Genomic DNA, 19,148 nt, shown 5'->3' with positions numbered 1-19,148 from the left:
TGTATATTTATTTTCCTGTTTAACTTTACATAATGATATGTAATCTATATAAGTAAAACTAATTTTAGTATTATTTCTTTGTGTCCAGTTCTTTAATTCAACAAACATTTACTAAGCTTAGTATGTGTAGTGCATCCAGCTAGGCTCTAGGAATACAATGAAAGGATGGAAGTGTGTCTGTCTTACAGAATAGAAGCTTATAATCAAACAGAGTTGGGGGTGTGGTAGGGATACATTATGTACACAAAAATTATGATAGGACATATACACACACACAAAAAAAAAATAGAGCGTGATTAGGGGAAAGGAAAGACTCACTGAAGTGTCAGGAAAATTTGAGGAGGTAGAGATCATTTTCAGTTTGGAAAATAAGGGAAGGCTTCATGGAAGGTAGTACTTCAACTGAGCCTGAAAAGAAGAGGATTTTATTAGGTGAAATGAGGAGAGGGAATGAGTTCTAGGAATGGTGTAAGGCTTGTATTAAAGGAGGGAGACCAGGAGTACAGAATTAGATTTGTAAAAAGCTAGTAGTCCATTTTGGAGTGTAGAATGAACTGAAAGCAATATATAACTGATAAGGCCAAAAAAGTAGATAAGGTAGATTATATATGCAATTATTCTCATAGAGGTTCTGCTATTTGTATACAACCTTTTAATCTGCATTGCATTGTAAAGTGATGTGGACTTTTCTTGATAGGAAAGATTTTACTTACAAATTGAACTCACTTTTTATGACATACATATGCTTGAAAACTAGTATAAATGAGATATCTTACACATTATCTCACACAACAGTGAGAATGGAAATAAAACCAACAATAACAAAACTAACGTGAAACTGACACTGTAATTCTAATGGCCAAGAAGCTTGGACTGGAGAATGCTTGAGAAATACACCTTCCTTCTCTGCAGAGGTGAACTATTGATAAGGAATAATACATGTACTGCCAGACTCTGTTCATATATAGATTGATTTTACTGAACCATTTTTTCTATTTTAAAAAAAATTCTTTGTTATGAGGATGGCTCACTGGATTTAGGAGGGGAAGGTGGATTTAGAAATGAATCTGATGTGAAAACAAGTTATTTCAATAATAATTTTAAAAATTAAAGATAAAATTGATGAAGCTGAAAAAAGTCTTAGAATAGCTTGGTTTTTTTTTGACAACAAAGTCACTTTTTAATTTATTATTCTTGTAAATTTGAATTTTCTTTTTTCCTCTCTCTTCTCCTCTTCAAATTGAGGCATGCTTGTAGTTTGATGTTTTATAGTTTTGGGTAGGAGAGGGAGAAAAAAATCTGATGACTAATATATACAAAATGGAAATGATAAAAGTATGGAAAAGGTTGAATAATTTTATTTTTAAATGCAGGGTATATTTACTAGTGGCACATGGGAGGAAAAATCAGATGAAATTTCCTTTGCTGACTTCAAGTTTTCTATCACTCATCATTTTCTTGTGCAAGAATCCAGTGATAAAGAAGGAAAAGAAGAAGTATTAGAAGGTAGATAAATTTTACTATATTTTTTTAACTCTTCCCATTTAAAAGTTGGTTCTTAATTATAGAAAAAAACTTAATAACTTATTTCATTATAAACTTAAAAGTATTTTTAATGAAAACATTTCCTAGAAGTTTTTCATAGCTATGCCATGTTTGAAATCTATGTTTTTCATAATAACACTGTATCATTAATAAAACTGTATCATTAATTTTTTAAATGAGAGGTTTTCTGTTGAGGATAGTCCTCCAAACTGGGCAGTTATATTTGTTTTTAATTTGAATAAACAGCTTATTAAACATATGAGGATCTCATAACTATCAGTACCTTCTTGAGGAAAAAAAAAAGATGTGATAAAATTCAAATGATCTTGAGTCACAACAAAATTGGGAAAACTAATTATAGGGTTTAGGTATTTCGTCCTATTTTTGTGTTGAAATGAATTATATAACCTTGTGACCTTCCTCTTACCTCCTTCCCCATTCTCCCATATTTTAACATGTTCCTTGTTTCATCATCCTCAAAAACATTTGTTAAATGTTGAAGTACAGTATAGGAAGAATTATACAGATGGTTACTGGCTTCTCAGATTTATGACTTAGGATGGATATCAGTGGAGTGTGTGTGTGTGACTGTATATGTACAGATATATATCCTATATACACATATCTGTATATATAGTATGTTTATAATGCGCATCAAAACCAGATCAACAAAATTTTGTAAAAAGGCATGACTGAAAAGTAAATTATATTTGAGAGATAAGTACAATTGAGAGCTATAGGCAAAGGAATGTAGGTAACTATCTGCTTTCTTGTGATCAATGCAGAAATACTTTATAGAAGGATATATAATGTTCAGAGCTCTTTTTAATGATAGAAGACATTACAGGGAAGTGTGTCAGGCATAAGATGCAGCTTTAAGAAAGTGTTTTCAGGCCAGAGTAGTAAGAGTGCAAGAAGATTATTTGATAGCAGATGTGTTTGAGATCAGCAGGAAAGGATTATTATAGTATAAAAGACAAGGGCAGGGAATAGTCCATGGTATGTTTTTTTAAAACGGTATTTACATAGATATGCTTTACAGCCTTGATAAGGTCCCTGTATGTTGTCAGTTCTAGAAGCAATTAATGCTGGGAGTTGCGTGCAGATCAATAACTCCTAGATTCAAGTAAAGTGTTGTGGGTCAATATCTTTCTGAGAACAGCTTGAGAAACCAAATCTCTCTAATTCAGAAGAGTTGCTGCTCATTTGCAGAATGCTAGATTTTCAGTGTTCTGGTAGTGTATACTGAATGCAGATTTACAAAATAAATGGTATAGTTACTCATAAAAGGAGATGGGTTTGTTGTTTGCTTTTTGTAACAAGGAAAAGACTACTGATGGTACTTTTTTTTTTTTTAGCAACATGTATATGGTACTAATGACCAGCAGTTTCATCTTTGAACATGAAGGGCAAAATCTAATTAAATATTTGACAAAAGGGATACATGGAGAGAAGTGGAAAGATAGACAGTTGGTTGTTAGTATTTAAGTGGCCAGAGTCAGAAAACAATAATTTGGGAAAACTTCATGGTGTTAGCGAATTTTAAAGCAGAATTTTTAATTTGCCGAGAAACAACATTCACAAAGGAGCAATGAACCATTGCTTGCTTAGGTTTAGGCACAAAGGCAGTAGGCCAAACTAACAGTTCTCAAGGGTGGTCTATGGACACCTGTGGGGCCCCGAAACCCTTTCAGGGGGTCTTTGAGGTCAAAACTATTTTTGTAATAATACTAAAGCATTATTTGCCAATTAAAATGCTCCTCTCTTTTCCAACTACATATTTATATGAAGCTAGATTTTCTTCATCTAAAATAACAGCACAACAGATTGAATGCAGAAGCAGATATAAGAATCCAAAAGTCTTCCACTAAACCAGATAGATTTGCAAAAATACATAAAACAATGCTACTTTTAAAGTTATTTTTGTTTTGCAAAATAGTTATTTTTCAATTTTTCATGTAGGTTCAAACTATTATAGTTTAATTTTTGATTTTTCAGTGTTATTTATATTAACACAATGGATTTATTATTGCTATTTTAAATGATTGAATAAATCTTTTAATCATAATTTTTAATTTTTAATATGATACATACGTATATATATGTATGTATATGTGTGTGTGCGTGTGTGTGTGTGTGTGTATATATATATATACATATATATATAAAATCCAGGTAAACTAAAACTCTTCGGGGTCCTCAGTAATTTTTAAGAGTGTGAGGAGCCCTGAGACCAAAAAGTTTGAGAACCAGTGAACTAGAGTACATAAGCTTAGGGATAGTTTACCTCTTTTTTGTGTAATCTAGTTCCATCTGTCAGTTCAGCAGTTAAGTACCTACTATGTGCCAGACCCTAGGGATATAAAGGAAAAAATGAAGGCCCTTGTCCTTAAGGAGTTTAGGTTCTTTCAAAATATTTTAAAATGATAAAATTTTAAACAGATGGTAAAATTAGATAAATAATGCATTTTCTCTAAATGTTTGATAGGTTTCTCCTTTGCAATGAAAAGATACTGACTTCTTTAAAATTACATGTTTTCACAGATGCTATTCCACAGTCTATACAAGATTTGCTGTGCATGAACAATGACTTTCCTCCTAGAGCTCATTGCCTGGTAAGATGGTATGTGTACATTTTATTGACTTTTTGGTATTTTGAGGTATATAATTCAGAGCAGCATATAATTATGATTATATTTCAGACATAACTAACAGAATATTTGATGCTCTTTATTTGGAACTGAATGTGAAAGAAGCTTTTTGAGTATGATTCATCGTGAAAATATTGGTTAGCCAATCAGTCACAAAGCATTTATTTCATGATTACTATGTGCTAGGAACTATACCAAGCTCTGAGAATACAACAAAAAGCAAAAACACACTCGCTTCTCCCCAGGAATTCACATTCTAATGAGAGAGACTATATGCTAATAATTATGTAAATATAAAGTATATGGAGTTTAAATGGAAGGTAATCTCAGAGGGGAGGGTACTAGCACCGAAGGGTGGGTTGGTGCAGAAAAGTCTTCTGCAGAAGATGAAGTTTGAGGTGAATCTTGGAGGAAGTCAGGGAAGCTAGGAGGCAGAGGTAAAGAGGGAAAGAATTCCAGTTACAGAGAACAGCCACTGCAACACAGATGAAGTATTGTATGTGTAACAAGTAAATCAGTATAGCAGTATCGAAGAGTGATACACTGTAAATATAAGACTAGAAAGGTAGGAAAGGCTTTCGTTGCCAAACTGACTTGGAGGTAATTGGGAAACATTGGAGTTTATTGATTGGGGAAAAGGGGTGTTATTCGGCAGTGTTAACAGACAGTCACAATGTCACAAGACTTATGTGAAAACCAGGTTTATTACAAGAGAAGTGACCTTGCATGTGGAACCCAGAGAGTTCACAGTCCTTACAGAAGTTTGTATATTTATGACAGTACAGTAAAAGGAGGAGGAGAAAACAAGAAGAGGCATGGCGTAGGAGGGAAAAGTTGCAGTACAGATGTGAGGACAAAATCCCTCCTGAATGGGAGGAGGAAGGCAATGGCAAACGCCACATTCTTTTCTCTTGGGAATCACTACACTATGAAGATAGGAGGGTCCAATTATCTGCAAAGGACCTCAGCTGCACAAGCATTTTCCCAGGTTGGCATAGACTGGCTGGCACTCATCTTGCCTCTCATGAACACACAGGGGGGTACAAACATCAAATTATGTCAGCTGCAGTGGGGGAGACACTTTGTCCTTGACATATTCAGGGCCTCCTGCGTGTTCTGGGTCCAGTGTTTCTGGAAAATATAGCAACTCAAAAAGACAAATTCAGGGGCCCCTTTAATAGCCCTTAACATCAGGAAGATAAATTGGAAAGCTACTGCAGTTACACTGGCAACAGCTTATGAGAGCCTGTCGTGGGGTAGTAGTGGTTTTGTGAGTGGAAAGAATGTGTATTGTGAAGAGAGAAATAGCAGAATTTCTTCAACAGGTTGGATATGTGGGGTGAGTGAAACTGAGGAATTGTCGATGACACCAAGGTTTTGAGCCTAAGTGACTGGGTGGATGGTGATAACTCAGCTGTTACAGAAAAGTCATTTAGAAAAGCTAACAAGACCACCAAACAAGAAATTATAGAGGAAAAAGCCTGGGTAAGAGTCTTACCCATGGTTAATGGGTATGATTTAGATGAAGATCCAGGAAAGGAGACTGAAAAGTCTCCTTTGGTCATGTAGGTGAGAAGAAATCTAGGGAATGTCAGTGTCACAAAAACAAAGAGAGGAATTTCCAGGAAATGAAGGTTATTGACAGTGTCACAAGCAACCAAAGAAGTCAAAAAGGATGAGATCAAGAAATTGCCATTAGATATGGCAATTAAGAAATAATTAAGAAATAGGTAGGTGCTTAGTGAATAGAATGTTGGATTTGGAGTCAGAAAGACCTGAGTTTGAATTCTTCCTGAAACAAGTGCTTAAACTTTCTCAGCCTTAGTTTCCTTATCTTTAAAATAGGAATAATAACATTTACTTTACAAGATTGTGTCCAGATAGTATTCTTCAATAAAATGTAAACTTTTTGAGAACTTAGACTTTTTCTATTTGCTTTTGTATTCCTAACATCTAACAGAATGTTTTACACATGGGTGTTTAATAAATGTTTTGTTCATTTGTCTAATACTTGCTTGTACAGACCTCTCTGTTAACTGTTTTTCTCCAACACAATTTACATCTATGTCTCCTAGTCTGTAGCATACCTGTGAATGTCTTTTGACATGCTAGGGTGTACTGGGAAAAGGGACTTGTTATCTGGCATCTGTACTCCCTACATTAATTTATCATCATTTATCAGATTTATTAGAGGGTAGACTATACTTGCTAAGTGAATTTATCAGATGACTGAACAGTAAAGTAAGGTTTATAAAAAGTAAGTTTATAGCAAGTATAAAATAAGGTTTATAGAAAATTACTAAAGCACCAAATTTTGACCATTTTGGAATGGAAATCATTTTAAAACGTGTTATGTATTTCCTTGACTTGAACAGACTCCCTACACTGACAAGCCTTTTTTTCTCCCACTATTTCTGGAATGTTAATTCCTGAGAAGTCCTTTATCCTTTTTCAACACTTTCTGATCATAACTGGCCATATCTTAGGACTTTCTGAATCTTCAAGGGCAGACTGTTTCTCAGCGTTTCCTTTTTCCCTAACTTGTAAATGCAAAGTCATAAGAAAATAATAAGAATGTTTTTGTGAATAAGAAGCAAAGGAAATTTAATCTTTTACGTGTTAAATTGCCGTTAAAAAATTCAGATCTCCAGTGTAATCAATCCCCATTTTTACTTTTTGTAGTGAAATGTATATACCTTTTCTTAAATATATCTTGCTGATATCAATAAACTATTACATTCTGAAATTTTTTTTTGATGGAATTTTTCTTCAAATGTGTCTTTTAGGTATGGACTACGCGAATTTGTAGTAATTGCCCCAGCTGCAAATAATGATGCTGTTCTTAGTGAATCCAAGTGCAATCTCCTTCTGAGTTCTGTTTCTATTGCATTGGGGAATACAGGCTGGTAGGTAGAAGTTTGTAAAAACATTCAATTTAGTTGCCTTTTTTTTTTTAAGGTTTTCATTATAATTTGTGAAAGGAGAAAAATCACTATGGTATCTGGCACATAATAGGCCCTTAATAAATGCTTGATTGGTTAATTTTAATTCACCTGAAGGAGAAAACCAACTTGATGTGGAAAAGAAAAAAAAAAGGATACATCTAAGAAGTGACTTAAAATAGTAAATAATTAAAGAATCTTTTACCCTGTTAACTAACCACTTCAACATTTTCTCTAGTCAGGTGCCACTCTTCGTGCAAATACATCAGAAATGGCGAAGAATGTACGTAGGAGAATGTCAGGGTCCAGGAGTTCGAACTGACTTTGAAATGGTTCATCTTCGCAAAGTGCCAAATCAGTATACTCACTTATCAGGGCTGTTGGATATCTTCAAATCAAAAATAGTAAGTAGAGATTGTGTTTGGGAATCCAGAAAAAATTAGATCATTTCATTTACTACAAAGATGATATTTTTTTAAAAAATTGCTGATATTACAAGTAATCGCTTTTAAAAAGTTTGGCAATGTATTTGCATAATTACTTATGTGCATTTTTATTTAGGAAAACAAATGTTTTACTCTCCTTTTTAAAAAGATGGTAGTATGAAGAGAAATGCTAATTACCAATTATATTTTTAGGAGCCAGCGTAAATGATTTCCAGATGGTTTTATGCTATGCTACTGACCTTTTTGATCTTCTTTTTTTTTTTTTAGCTCTTTTGTAACTCACATTAATTTTCTACTAAAAAAAAGTAGTTTCTTTTCTTTTTTTAAACACAGAGTGATGGCCCAAAGGCATTTCCAGGTTACTCTTTCTGACCCAAACCATTAAAAACAAAAGGACCAAGGTTAGAGGTAGTGTGATAAAGGTACCTCTTATGCTTTGTAAAGAAGAAAATATGCTGGATTGGTCCATACTGCTTTGAAAGAGTGGGTCAGAGTTCAAGAAGGTGACACCTGGCCACTCTAGCAAAAAGGAGATGGGGGCATAGGATGGTAGGCTTTTTAGGAGATACCAGGGAATAGGGAGTTTAAGACTGATTTTTGGAAGCCCACTTTGGAGGGAACATTGCATTAGATTTTGGTGATGCATATTATTTAATTTATAGCATTTTATTGAATGCTATGTCTGATTACATTGATTTGAATTGTAGGAATATTAAAGTTTCTTAATGGACGTTTTACTTTTATAATACATCCCATTTAGGTAATTTTGTTATTAGGCCTAGAACTTCATAAAATATTGCTATGAGATAACGTGAAGCCCTGTATTTTATCGTGGTGGAATTTGGATTCCTTATAGATGTATATTTAAGGGCATTTCATCTGAGAAGGAATTTTATTTTATAGAACCTCTCTTTTCTGTTGAAATGACAAGTGCTGATTACTTTTTACAAGTCAATGCTTTGGGAAAATTTGAAATTACAATTTTTAAAAATGTTTCTACTCTACTATTCTCCATTATTCCCATCAGGGATAATTACATGCAAATCAATTACATTGAAAGATTAAATTAATACTTACCTGACTTCTTTCTCTCCCCTTTCAACCATAAACACATTGTCGTTGAGGTTCTTTTGTCAGTAGAGGTTGAGGGTCAAAAGACATATTCAGGTTGACCTTTCTGATTCATTCCCTTTTTCTTCCCAGACTAGGGACCACTCTTTTAAAAAAAATTTATTTATTTATTTATTTGTTGTTAGTTTTCGACATTTACTTACACAAGATTTTGAGTTCCAAATTTTCTCCCCATCTCATCCCTCCCCCCACCCCAAGATGGCATGCTTTCTGTATATCCCTTCCTCTAATCTGCCCTTCCTTCTATCTCACCCCCCCCATCTCTTATCCCTTTCCCTTTCTATTTTCCTATAGGGCAGGATAGATTTCTGTACCCCATTTCCTGTATTCTTATTTCCCAGTTGCATGTGAAAACAATTTTTTTTTAACATGTGTTTTAAAAACTTTGGGTTCCATATTTTCTCCCTTCCTCCCTCCCCACCCACCCTTATTGAAAAGGTAAGCAACTTGATACAGGTTATATATGTGTAGTCATGTAAAACACTTCCATAGTAGTCATGTTGTGAAAAACTAAGTATATTTCCCTTAATCCAATCCCGCCCCCTATTTATTCTGTTCTCTCTTTTGACCCTGTCCTTTTTCAGAAGTGTTTGCTTCTGATTATCCCCTCCCCCAGTCTGCCCTCCCCTCTATCATCCCCTTGCTCTCTTTTCCCATTTCCCCTCTATTTTCCTGTAGGGTAAGATAGATTTCCATACCCAATTGAGTATGTATGTTATTCCCTCCTTAAGCCAAACCTGATGAGAATAAGATTCACTTGTTCCCTCTCACCTTCCTCTGTTTCCCCTCCACTGTAAGAGCCTTTCCTGTTTTTTGTGAGATTTATTTTCCAGGTCAGTTGTTTTTCCAATGAGATATTTCACATTGTTTTCTAATTTTTCATTCTTTTGGATTTGTTTTACAGTGTCCTGATTTCTCATAAAGTCACTAGCTTCCAATTGCTCTATTCTAATTTTTAAGGAAGTATTTTCTTCAGTAAGCTTTTGGACTTTTCTTGCATCACTCTCAGTTTTTCCTCTACTTCTCTTACTTGCTTCTCAAAATCCTTTTTCAGCTCTTCCATGGCCTGGGACCAATTCATATTTTTCTTGGAGGCTTTGGATGTAGGAGCTTTGACTTTGTTGTCTTCTTCTGGTTGTATGTTTTGATCTTCTTTGTCACCAATGTAAGATTCTATGGTTTGACTTTTTTTGTGCTGCTTGCACATGATCCCAGCCAATTACTTGAGTTATAAACTCTTTGTTAAGGTAGGGGTCTGCTTCCAGTGTGGAGAATTTACTGTCCCAAGCTTTGGGGGTTTTGTGCAGCTGTTTTCAGAGATACTTCTAGGGACCTGTGAATTTTCAGTTCTTCCAAGGTGTTATGATTAAGGGTGAGGTGTTTACTCATTTCCTGGCCGGTGCTCTGGTCTGTGAGTGACCACAAGCACTCTTTTCTGTCTTTGACCTATGAGGAGGATTTCCTCTCCACTGCCACTACAAGCTCCACCGCACCAGTACCGCCACCCAGAACTGTGACCCACATCCAAGCCTGGGCAAAGCAAGAGAATCCTGTACCAGCAGAGAGATCCCTGCAATCCCCCTCTGATCAACCACTTGATTTCCCCTCAGTCTGTGGGCCGGAAGCTCTGGAAGCAGCTGCTGCCCCAGGGGCACACATGGAGACTGGGGCTGGGACCACACTTCTCTCTCGCACCTCTCTCTCTCTCACTGCAGAAACAGACTTTTCCCACTGACGTTCTAATTTGTCTTTGGCGTTTGTGGGTTGAGAAGTCTGGAAACCAGCACAGCTGCCATGATTCAGTCCTCTGAGGCCTTGTTCCAGGTTCGCCGAGGCCTGGCTTGTCTGAGCGCCCACATTGAACTGTGCTCCTCTCCCTGTTCAGTGTGATATACCTTTCCAGTCAACCATCCAGGCTGTCTTGGGCTGTAAATTTCTTTCACTCTGTCTTTTTGTGGGTTCTGCTGCTTTAGAATTTGTTTAGAGCCATTTTTTATAGGTATCTGGAGGGGTTTGGGGGAGAGCTCAAGCAAGTCACTGCTTTTACTCCGCCATCTTGGCTCTGGCCCATTGGTTAACTAGGGACAACTTTTAAGAGCAAGTGGACATTGAGGTTTTACTTAATCTAAATGTAGTCAAATTTTGACCTTTTGCCAATGAAAGTCCCCGTTCTGGGTATTCTTATGATTCATTTTTTTCTACTTTGCTTCAATTCTTGTTGTCATAATTTCACAGACAGTACATCTTTTCTCTTGTTAGTCCTTATGATAGTGCTGTGAGGTGATAGTAACAAATATTTTAAACCTCATTTGGCAAATGAAGAAATTGAGGCCCAGAGAGCACAAGTACATGCCTAAGGTAACACAGTAGGTGGTGGAGCCAGGATTTGATCCTAGACCTTTTGACTCAGAGTGTAATTATCTTCCTATGGAACCTTCATAGTCATCTGGATTAAGGACCATTTCAGTTTATCTCATAGAATTTAAAGCTGGACAGGACTGTCAAAGAAAAATATTAATAGTGCATTCTAATTCATTTGGAAGAACAAAAGGTGAAGAATATTGAGGGAATCAATAAAAATAATATGAAAGAAGGCAGCCTAAAAGTACCAGATTTCAAACTGTATTACAAAGTAGTTATCATCAAAGCAATCTGGTATTAGTTAAGAAATAGAGTGGTGGATCAATGGAATGTATTAGGTATACAATGCATGGTAGTAAATGACCATAATAGCCCAATGTTTGATAAACCCAAAGATCCAAGCTTGGGAGTTAAGAACTCAACTATTTGACAAAAATTGCTGGGGAAAAGTGGAAAGCAGTTTGGCAGAAAGTAGGCACATATTAACATCTCACACTGTATACCAAGATAAGGTCAAAATGGGTACATGATTTAGACATAAGGGGTAATATATGCAAATTAGGAGAACATGGAAATTTTTACCTGTTAGATCTGTGGATGAGGGAAAAGATTACCAAGAAACAAGCGATAGAGAGGATCACAGGAAGTAAAATGGATAATTTTGATTACATTAGCAATGCAACCAAGATTAGAAAGAAAGCAGGAAATTGTGGGGGGTGCAAATTTTTACTGCAAATTTCTCTGATAATGGCCTCATTTTTCAAATATAGGAAACTGAGTCAGATTTATAGAAATAAAAGCCATCCTCCAATTGATAAATAGTCCAGGGATATGAACAGGGAGTTTTCAGAAGAAGATATCAAAGCTATAGTCATATGGGAAAATTCTCTAAATCACTATCAGATTGGCTAACATAGAAAATGAAAATGACATATACTGGAGGAGACATGGAAAAATAGGTATACTAATGCACTATTGATGGAGTTGTGAATTGATGCAACCATTCTGGAGAATAATTTTGAACTGTACCCCAAGAGTTATAAAACTACTCATACTCAGACCCAGCAATACCGCTAGTAGGTTTGAATCTCAAAGAGATCAAAGAAAAAGAAAAAGAACCTGTATGTACAAAAATATTTGTAGTAGATCTTTTTGTAGTGGCAAAGAATTGGAAATTGAGAGGATGCCCATCAGTTGGGGAATGACTGAACAAGTGGCATATGATTGTAATGGAATACTATTGTGCTATAAGAAATGATGAATGATGAGGGGGTGGTTTCAGAAAAAAATAACCATGACAAGATCTATATGAACTAATGCAAAGTGAAGTGAGAAGACTCAGGAGAACAAATAACAGCAATATTATAAAGGTGATCAACTGTGAAAGACTTAGCAACTCTGATCGATACAGTGATCCAAGGCAGTTCCAAAAGACTCTTGATGAAAAATGCTATTCACCTCCACAGAGAGAACTAATAAATTCTGAATGCAGATTGAAGTATAATTTTTTCACTTCATTTTTCTTGCTTATTTTTTTTTTGGTAACATGGTTAATATGGAAATACATTTTCTATGATTTCACATGTATAATCGATATATTGTTTGCCTTCTCAATGGTTGGGGGAGGGAGTACAAGGAGGGAGAAAATTCGGAACTCAAAATAAAAAAACACTAAAAACAAATAATAAATTAATTTTTTAAAAAAATTAGTGTACTCTACATTTTAGGCACAAGTCTGCCAGAAACAACAGTATTTAATCCAACATTTTCTAAGGATTTCTAGACTAGAAGGAGAGATGTCTAAAGTGACATACTCTTCCCATTCCCTGTGGACATGACTCTCTCCACCAAGATGATTTGAGGTACTTCCCCAGGACCGCAGAGTTCATCTAATCTCACCTATTTATAGTTAAAGACAAAGAGAATTTAATTGTCTAGGTGAGGGAGAGTCAAGATGGTGGGAAATCTGGTTCACTTTTTCCATATTTATGATTTTTTTTTAAAAAGACAAAAATAAGCATGAGTTTCCTATTAATTATTCAGAAATAAACATTGCTTTCCTCTTATTTGTTAATATTCCTGATGAGTTATCAGAACAGAACTTTAGTGTCTTATCCTTTTTAGGCTCTAATATGCATACATTTTATAAAAATAGAATTACGACTACACTTGGTAGAATTTGAGCTCTTAGGAATTTGTCTTCTACGTGTAAGTACAAAGAGGCAGTTTGGTTCTGTTTTCTGGGCTGGTGACTTTTGTTATTTAGTCTCAACATGGGGTGGTGAGATAGGAGGCTCGCTTTGATTTGAATTTTTTAAAAATTTAAATAGTTAAGTAAAAGCAGCCTACTTGTTCTTGAACTTTATAATGGTTTCACGTTATATAGTGAAGCATACTGAATTTTAAAATGAGTCTATTTCATTCAGCATCAAATTGACTATGAAGGTAGGTAGTGATAAATTAGCTCTTTGCTACTAAAAATCTCACAAGACTGCATTGAAAGACCATTATATTTGATAGAAATCTATTCTTTATATATGATTTTTAAGACAAGTCCAATTTCTGGTCTTTCTGCATATTGCAGTTCCCTCCATCCTCCCTGTCCCCTAGTTAAATAAGATTGACTATAAAATTAATGTGTGTAATTGCTATTTTCTTATTAACTTCTATTTTAAAACTGTGTGTCCAAATTACCCAGTAACTGAAAATTTTTGATGTGGACAAAGGTTATGATAGCCCCGCTCTTGGTACAAAAGAAATCTTATACTTGTGTCCCCTTTTGGCAGTTCACTTCTTATTGTGATACTGCAGTAATAATCTCTCCTGACCCACTGATCTTCCCTTGGCTCTGGTCATGTCTGAAACACAGGAATATGTTTTATGCTTAGGGACTGCTTTTAGCTTTTAGCTCTGCTTGTCTTTTTTTTCTTTTTTCTGGGTATTTTATGTATTTAAGAGAGCAGCCTATAATCCTAAATAAGGAGCTGACATGTGGTATGAGTGGCCACCTTGATAAAGTGTACTTGGAATCAGAAAGATCTGGGTTCACATCCCAGCCATGACCTTTACTAGTCTTGTGACCTTGGGCAAGTTACTTTAACCTCTCTGATTCTTAATTTTTCTTACCTTTAAAAATTGGACTGTAACTACTTACCTCATAATGTTAATTTGAGGAGAGGACCTTTTAAACCTAAAAGGTTAGGAATTAGGACTGGACCTATGATTTATTTCATTACTAGAGAGAACTCCCAAATGAGGAAACTCTCTCTTCCAATGCAGATCAGCACCTTTGTAAATTATAATCTTAGAGACTGACCTAAAATATAGTTTAAATGACTTGCCATTGTGTAACTGGTTGTTACACAACCAGTAGGTATTAGAGGTAGGACTTGAACCTGAGTCTTCTTGGCTTGAAGTCCAGTTCTACTCACTACACAGCCTTTGACCTTCAAATGATATATGTGTGGGTTTTTATTTGTTTGTTCCAGTTTGAAAATTCAGATTTTATGATGAATGAATGAAATGAATTATTTCCTGTGGGGGAAAGGTATCCCTTACTATTGGTGGAGATTATTTTGTTATCATTACCAGATATTATAACATTTTTCTTTCAAATACTGTAGTGATTGGATCTTGATTAGTCACCCCCTGGTGACTAACAAAACCATCAGAGAAATTAGACTGAGTAATTTAGCCAGGAAAAGGATTATTATTTTTTGGGCCCAGTGTTATGTTACTACTGTCAGTGACATTTGAAAGATTGTGGAGAATAGGTCCTCCAGTGCAGGACTGAAGAAGAGAAATGTTCTAGTTTACCCCCTTCCCCCCCCCCCCCCAAAAAAGGGTGGAGGGAAAATGGATTCTGCAGTCAACATTATTTCATTAATAACAGGTCATGCTGGACTAATATGTTTTACCATTTTTAACAGTAACTAAATTAGCAGAACAGGCTGTTGCTATAAATAGTTTCCCTAGATTAATAGCAGACTGATAGCAATATAAGCTAGATGATAGTACATACAGTTAGATGGATTCTGAACCTTTTGAGTGACTGTGCTCGGAGAGGAGTCATTACTGATTTCTTGTCACTTTGGAAGAAGTTTTCTAGTGGAAAGCTCCCTATGTCCCCTGATCTGTGCTTTATCTTTTACTGTTATCAAAGATTTTGTTCAGTGCCATGAATCAAGACATAAATGGCAGCTGTGTCAGATTTGAATATGGAGGTCCCACTAGCATACTTGGGAATAGAGCCACAATAATCTCAGCAGGCTAAAACATTGGACTAAATGTAATAAAATGAAAATTTAATAGGAATAAATGTAAAATATTACATATGGGTATAAGAAGTCAGCCTCACGGGGATAAGTAATGTATTTCACAATGATTTATATGATGTTACTTAGTATTTACATGATGCCTATTTTTGCATTAATTTTCCAGGGATGTCCTTTAACACCATTGCCTCCAGTTAGCATAGCTATTCGGTTTACTTATGTACTTCAGGACTGGCTACAGTACTTTTGGCCTCAACAACCACCAGGTAAGAAAATAGAACTTTTTGTTTGATAATGTTTCAATTATCTTAGTGAAGATGTTAATATAAAAGGAAATATACTCATTCTGTCAAAATTTTATGAGAATTGTGTTTTGTTTTAAATTATATATCTTTGTAATCATTTATATATCTGATTTCACTGTGTTCTTTGTTTTGTTTTGTTTTGCTTTTTGGTGAGGCAATTGGGGCTAAGTGATTTGCCCAGCGTCACACAGCTAGTAAGTGTCAAGTGTCTGCGGCCGAATTTGAACTCACACCTCCTGACTCCAAAGCCGGAGCTCTATCCACGGTGCCACCTAGCTGCCCCCTTTCACTGCATTCTTTATCACTTTCATCTTTTTTTCCTTAAAAAGCTTTTTTGTTTTTAAATGGGGGTAACATTTGCTATATATTTGATAATCTGTCTTTGGAAGCTTATTTTATGTAGAAATCACCATCCTACTATAAACTAGCATGTAGTAAATGATTACAATGGTACTCCAAAATTAGATGTGAGAGAAACCATACTCACAGGCTAAGAACAGATGTGTCGAAGATTTTATTTGTCCTTATATAAGTACTTGGACTTTTCAAATATTATCTCAAAAAAGAAAGTAGATATATATGTACTTATTGGTGATAAGAAAATTGCATGCATATGACTTTAGGAGGTAGTCTTTGAAAGTTTTTGTGGCCTACAGTTCCATAATCCTTCAACTAACCTATGAAAGTAGAGATTCTAAAAGATGGAGGTAAAGCGGGAGTACAGCCATTGAGGATGACTTGTGCAGAGACTTAAAGAAAGAGTGTCATGTGTGAGGAACAGGAATAAGGTCAGTTTGGCTGGATTGTAGAGTATGTTGAAGAAAGTAATATCTAATAAGGTTGGAAAGGCATGTTATAGTTCAGTTGGAAAGGGCCTAAAACACCAGAGGAGTTTATATTTGATCCTAGAGGTAGTTTGCAACCACTGGAATTTATTGTTGAGGGGAGTGGTATGGTCAGACTTACTGCTTCAGGAAAATCACTTTGACAACTGTGTGGTAGATGGATTTGAGAGGGGAGAGAAGTGAGAAAGGAAGCCCAATTAGGAGATTATTGTAATAGTGAAAGTTATTAAGGCCTGAGCTGGGGTGGTAGATATATGAATAGAGAGAAGGAGAAGGATGTGAGGTTTGTTATAGAATTAAAAACAATAAGACATGGGAACCACATGGTGCCTAAAGGATGGTGTTGTCTTTGATAAAAATAGGGAAATTCAGAAGAGGGGCGAATTTTGGGCAAAAATATATGAATTCTGTTTTAAATGTGTTGAATTTAAATGCCTATAAGATATCTACAGTAGTTTGAAATGTCTAAGAGATGTGGTGGTGCGGGATTGGAGATCAAGGGAGAGACTTGGGCTAGAGGAGTCATTTTTGCACAGAAGTGATATTTAAAGGAACTCATGTGGTCACAAAAAGAGAGAGAGAGAGAGGCAGGAGGAGAGCCAGAAGAGAGCAATGTCTTAAAAACTGTGGAAGGAAAAAGTATCCAGAAGGAGAGAATTGACAGTAGTATCCATAAAAAAGTCAAGAGGGATGAGGTTTTTCATGCTTTCTCTTGAGATTCTTGACTTTTTGTTCTTCCAGATTAATTTTATTATTTTTTCCCCCAGCTCTATAAGGTAATACATTGGTAATTTAATTGTTATGGCACTGAACAAGTAAATTAATTTAGGTAGTATTGTCATTTTTTTTTTATATTGGCAGAGACTCCCCATTAACAATTGCTATTTTTCCAATTAATTAGATCTGTATTTGTATAAATAGGATTTTATAGTTGTATTCATATAATTCCTATGTGGATCTTGACAGGTAGATTCTCAAATCTTATACGTTCTGTGGTGGTCATTTGAAATGGAATTTCTCTAGAATTTCTCTTTCTGTTTCTCCTGCTGAGTTATGTTAGTAATATACATAATTGCTAATGATTTATGTGAACAGATTTGATATGTTACAGCTTGCTGAAGTTGTCAGTTTTTTTTTTCCAGTAAGTTTTTTAGTTGACTCTCTAGGGTTCTCTAAGTAAATCATCATATCATTTACAAGAAGCGATAATTTATTACCTCTTTGTGTTTATTATCTATTTGTTTTTCTTGTATCAGAATATTAGCTAGCATTTTTAGCACTATATCAAATAGCAATCATGATAATGGAGTCTGTGCTTTACCACGATCCTGTTGAAAAGACCTCTAGTTTATACCTGTCGAATATAATGATGGCTCTTGGTTTTATTTTATTTTAATTAATTTTTTTTAATTAGCAGAAATCTACCCTTTCTTCCTATCTCCCCCTTCCCCACTGAGAATGAATGTAAAACAAAGCTCCTATTAAAAAATTGTGTAATTAAGCAAAATAAATTTCTGTATTGCCTATGTGTAATATATGTGTGTATGTTACATTCTTCAGTTTTTCACTTTTGTATGTAGAGGTGGGTAGCATGTTTCATCAATAATCCTTTGGAATTGTCATTGATCATTATTCCAGGTTTGAATCAGCTTTGGTCCTCCCATTCCAATAATAACCTCTACCCCTTTTATTGAATTCTCTGGCTAGACAGCAGAGCCATGGGCTCTAGAGCACTCTTCTTCCCATTTCCTACTAGCTACAATTGCTTTGGAACTTATTTGTACTTCCACATCATGCTCCCACTCTCTTATCCATCTCCCCCCTCACACTCCCTTCCCTATTCTTTTAAGTTTCCTATTGTGTGTTATTTTCCCCTATTTGATTATAAGCTCCGTGACAGCATAGATTGTTTTTCTTCTTCTTCTTCTTTTTTTTTTTTTTTGTATCTCCAGTCCTTTGCATAGAGGTGCCTGCCACATGGTCGGCACTTAATAAATGTTTATTGACTATTGACAATTGATCAGAGTTCTTAAGACGTCGAAGTTGTTTGTCTTTATAGTATTGTAATCGTTATATAAATTATTCTTCAGGTTCTGTTCATTTTACTTTGAATTGGTTCATACAAGTCTCCCCACATTTTTCTGAAACTATCCCCTTCATAATTCCTTCACAGTTATATGCCATAACTTGTTTAGCCATTCTCCAATTGATGGCCACTCCCTCAGATTCCAGTTCTTTGCCACTGTAGATAGTTCTGTATGTACTCAAGTTAAATTTTGTTTTTCTTAGGACTAATCCCTAATCCTAAATCCTTCCTTAATCTATTCTCCTTTCTCGTCTTTCCCTGTTGAGTTAAGTGTATTTCTGCACCCGGGGGGGGGGGGTGGGGGTGTGTGTGTGTGTGTGTACACATGCACATGCAAATTCTTCCTTCAGCCAGTTCAGATGAAAGTGAACTATCAGCTATCAGCGATTCTCTCTGCCTCCATGTTTATATACGCTACACAGCTCTATTTTTTTTCTCAAGAACTCTTGGAAATTCTTTATTTCATTAAAGGTTATGTTTCCACTGTAGGATTGAATGAGATTGGTGAAGACCCCTCATAAAATTTAAACTTAAATGAGTAAAATAAGGTAAAGACCCCTAA

The 19,148-nt window shown here is 35.3% G+C and overlaps 1 protein-coding gene across 2 annotated transcripts in view; it reads left to right on the top strand.

Annotated features, from left to right (window-relative positions):
- The window catches only part of RAB3GAP1 (RAB3 GTPase activating protein catalytic subunit 1), a 102,323-nt gene that overhangs the window by 26,966 nt on the left and 56,209 nt on the right, over positions 1-19,148 (top strand). Inside the window, exons 4-8 of one of the 2 annotated variants that reach the window (XM_027835611.1) lie at positions 1,374-1,506; positions 4,090-4,168; positions 6,983-7,102; positions 7,377-7,542; positions 15,517-15,616. In XM_027835611.1, coding sequence (XP_027691412.1) covers positions 1,374-1,506; positions 4,090-4,168; positions 6,983-7,102; positions 7,377-7,542; positions 15,517-15,616 — 598 coding nt within the window. Of the gene's footprint in view, positions 1-1,373; positions 1,507-4,089; positions 4,169-6,982; positions 7,103-7,376; positions 7,543-15,516; positions 15,617-19,148 lie in introns of those variants that run through there. The other variant, XM_027835612.1, reaches the window with a different exon arrangement.

The sequence above is a fragment of the Vombatus ursinus genome, unplaced genomic scaffold (assembly GCF_900497805.2).
Source record: "Vombatus ursinus unplaced genomic scaffold, bare-nosed wombat genome assembly UNPS02014816.1, whole genome shotgun sequence".
NCBI lineage: Eukaryota > Metazoa > Chordata > Mammalia > Diprotodontia > Vombatidae > Vombatus > Vombatus ursinus.
Note: the sequence above shows the minus strand (reverse complement) of the source record. Positions and strands in the feature narration are given on the sequence as shown.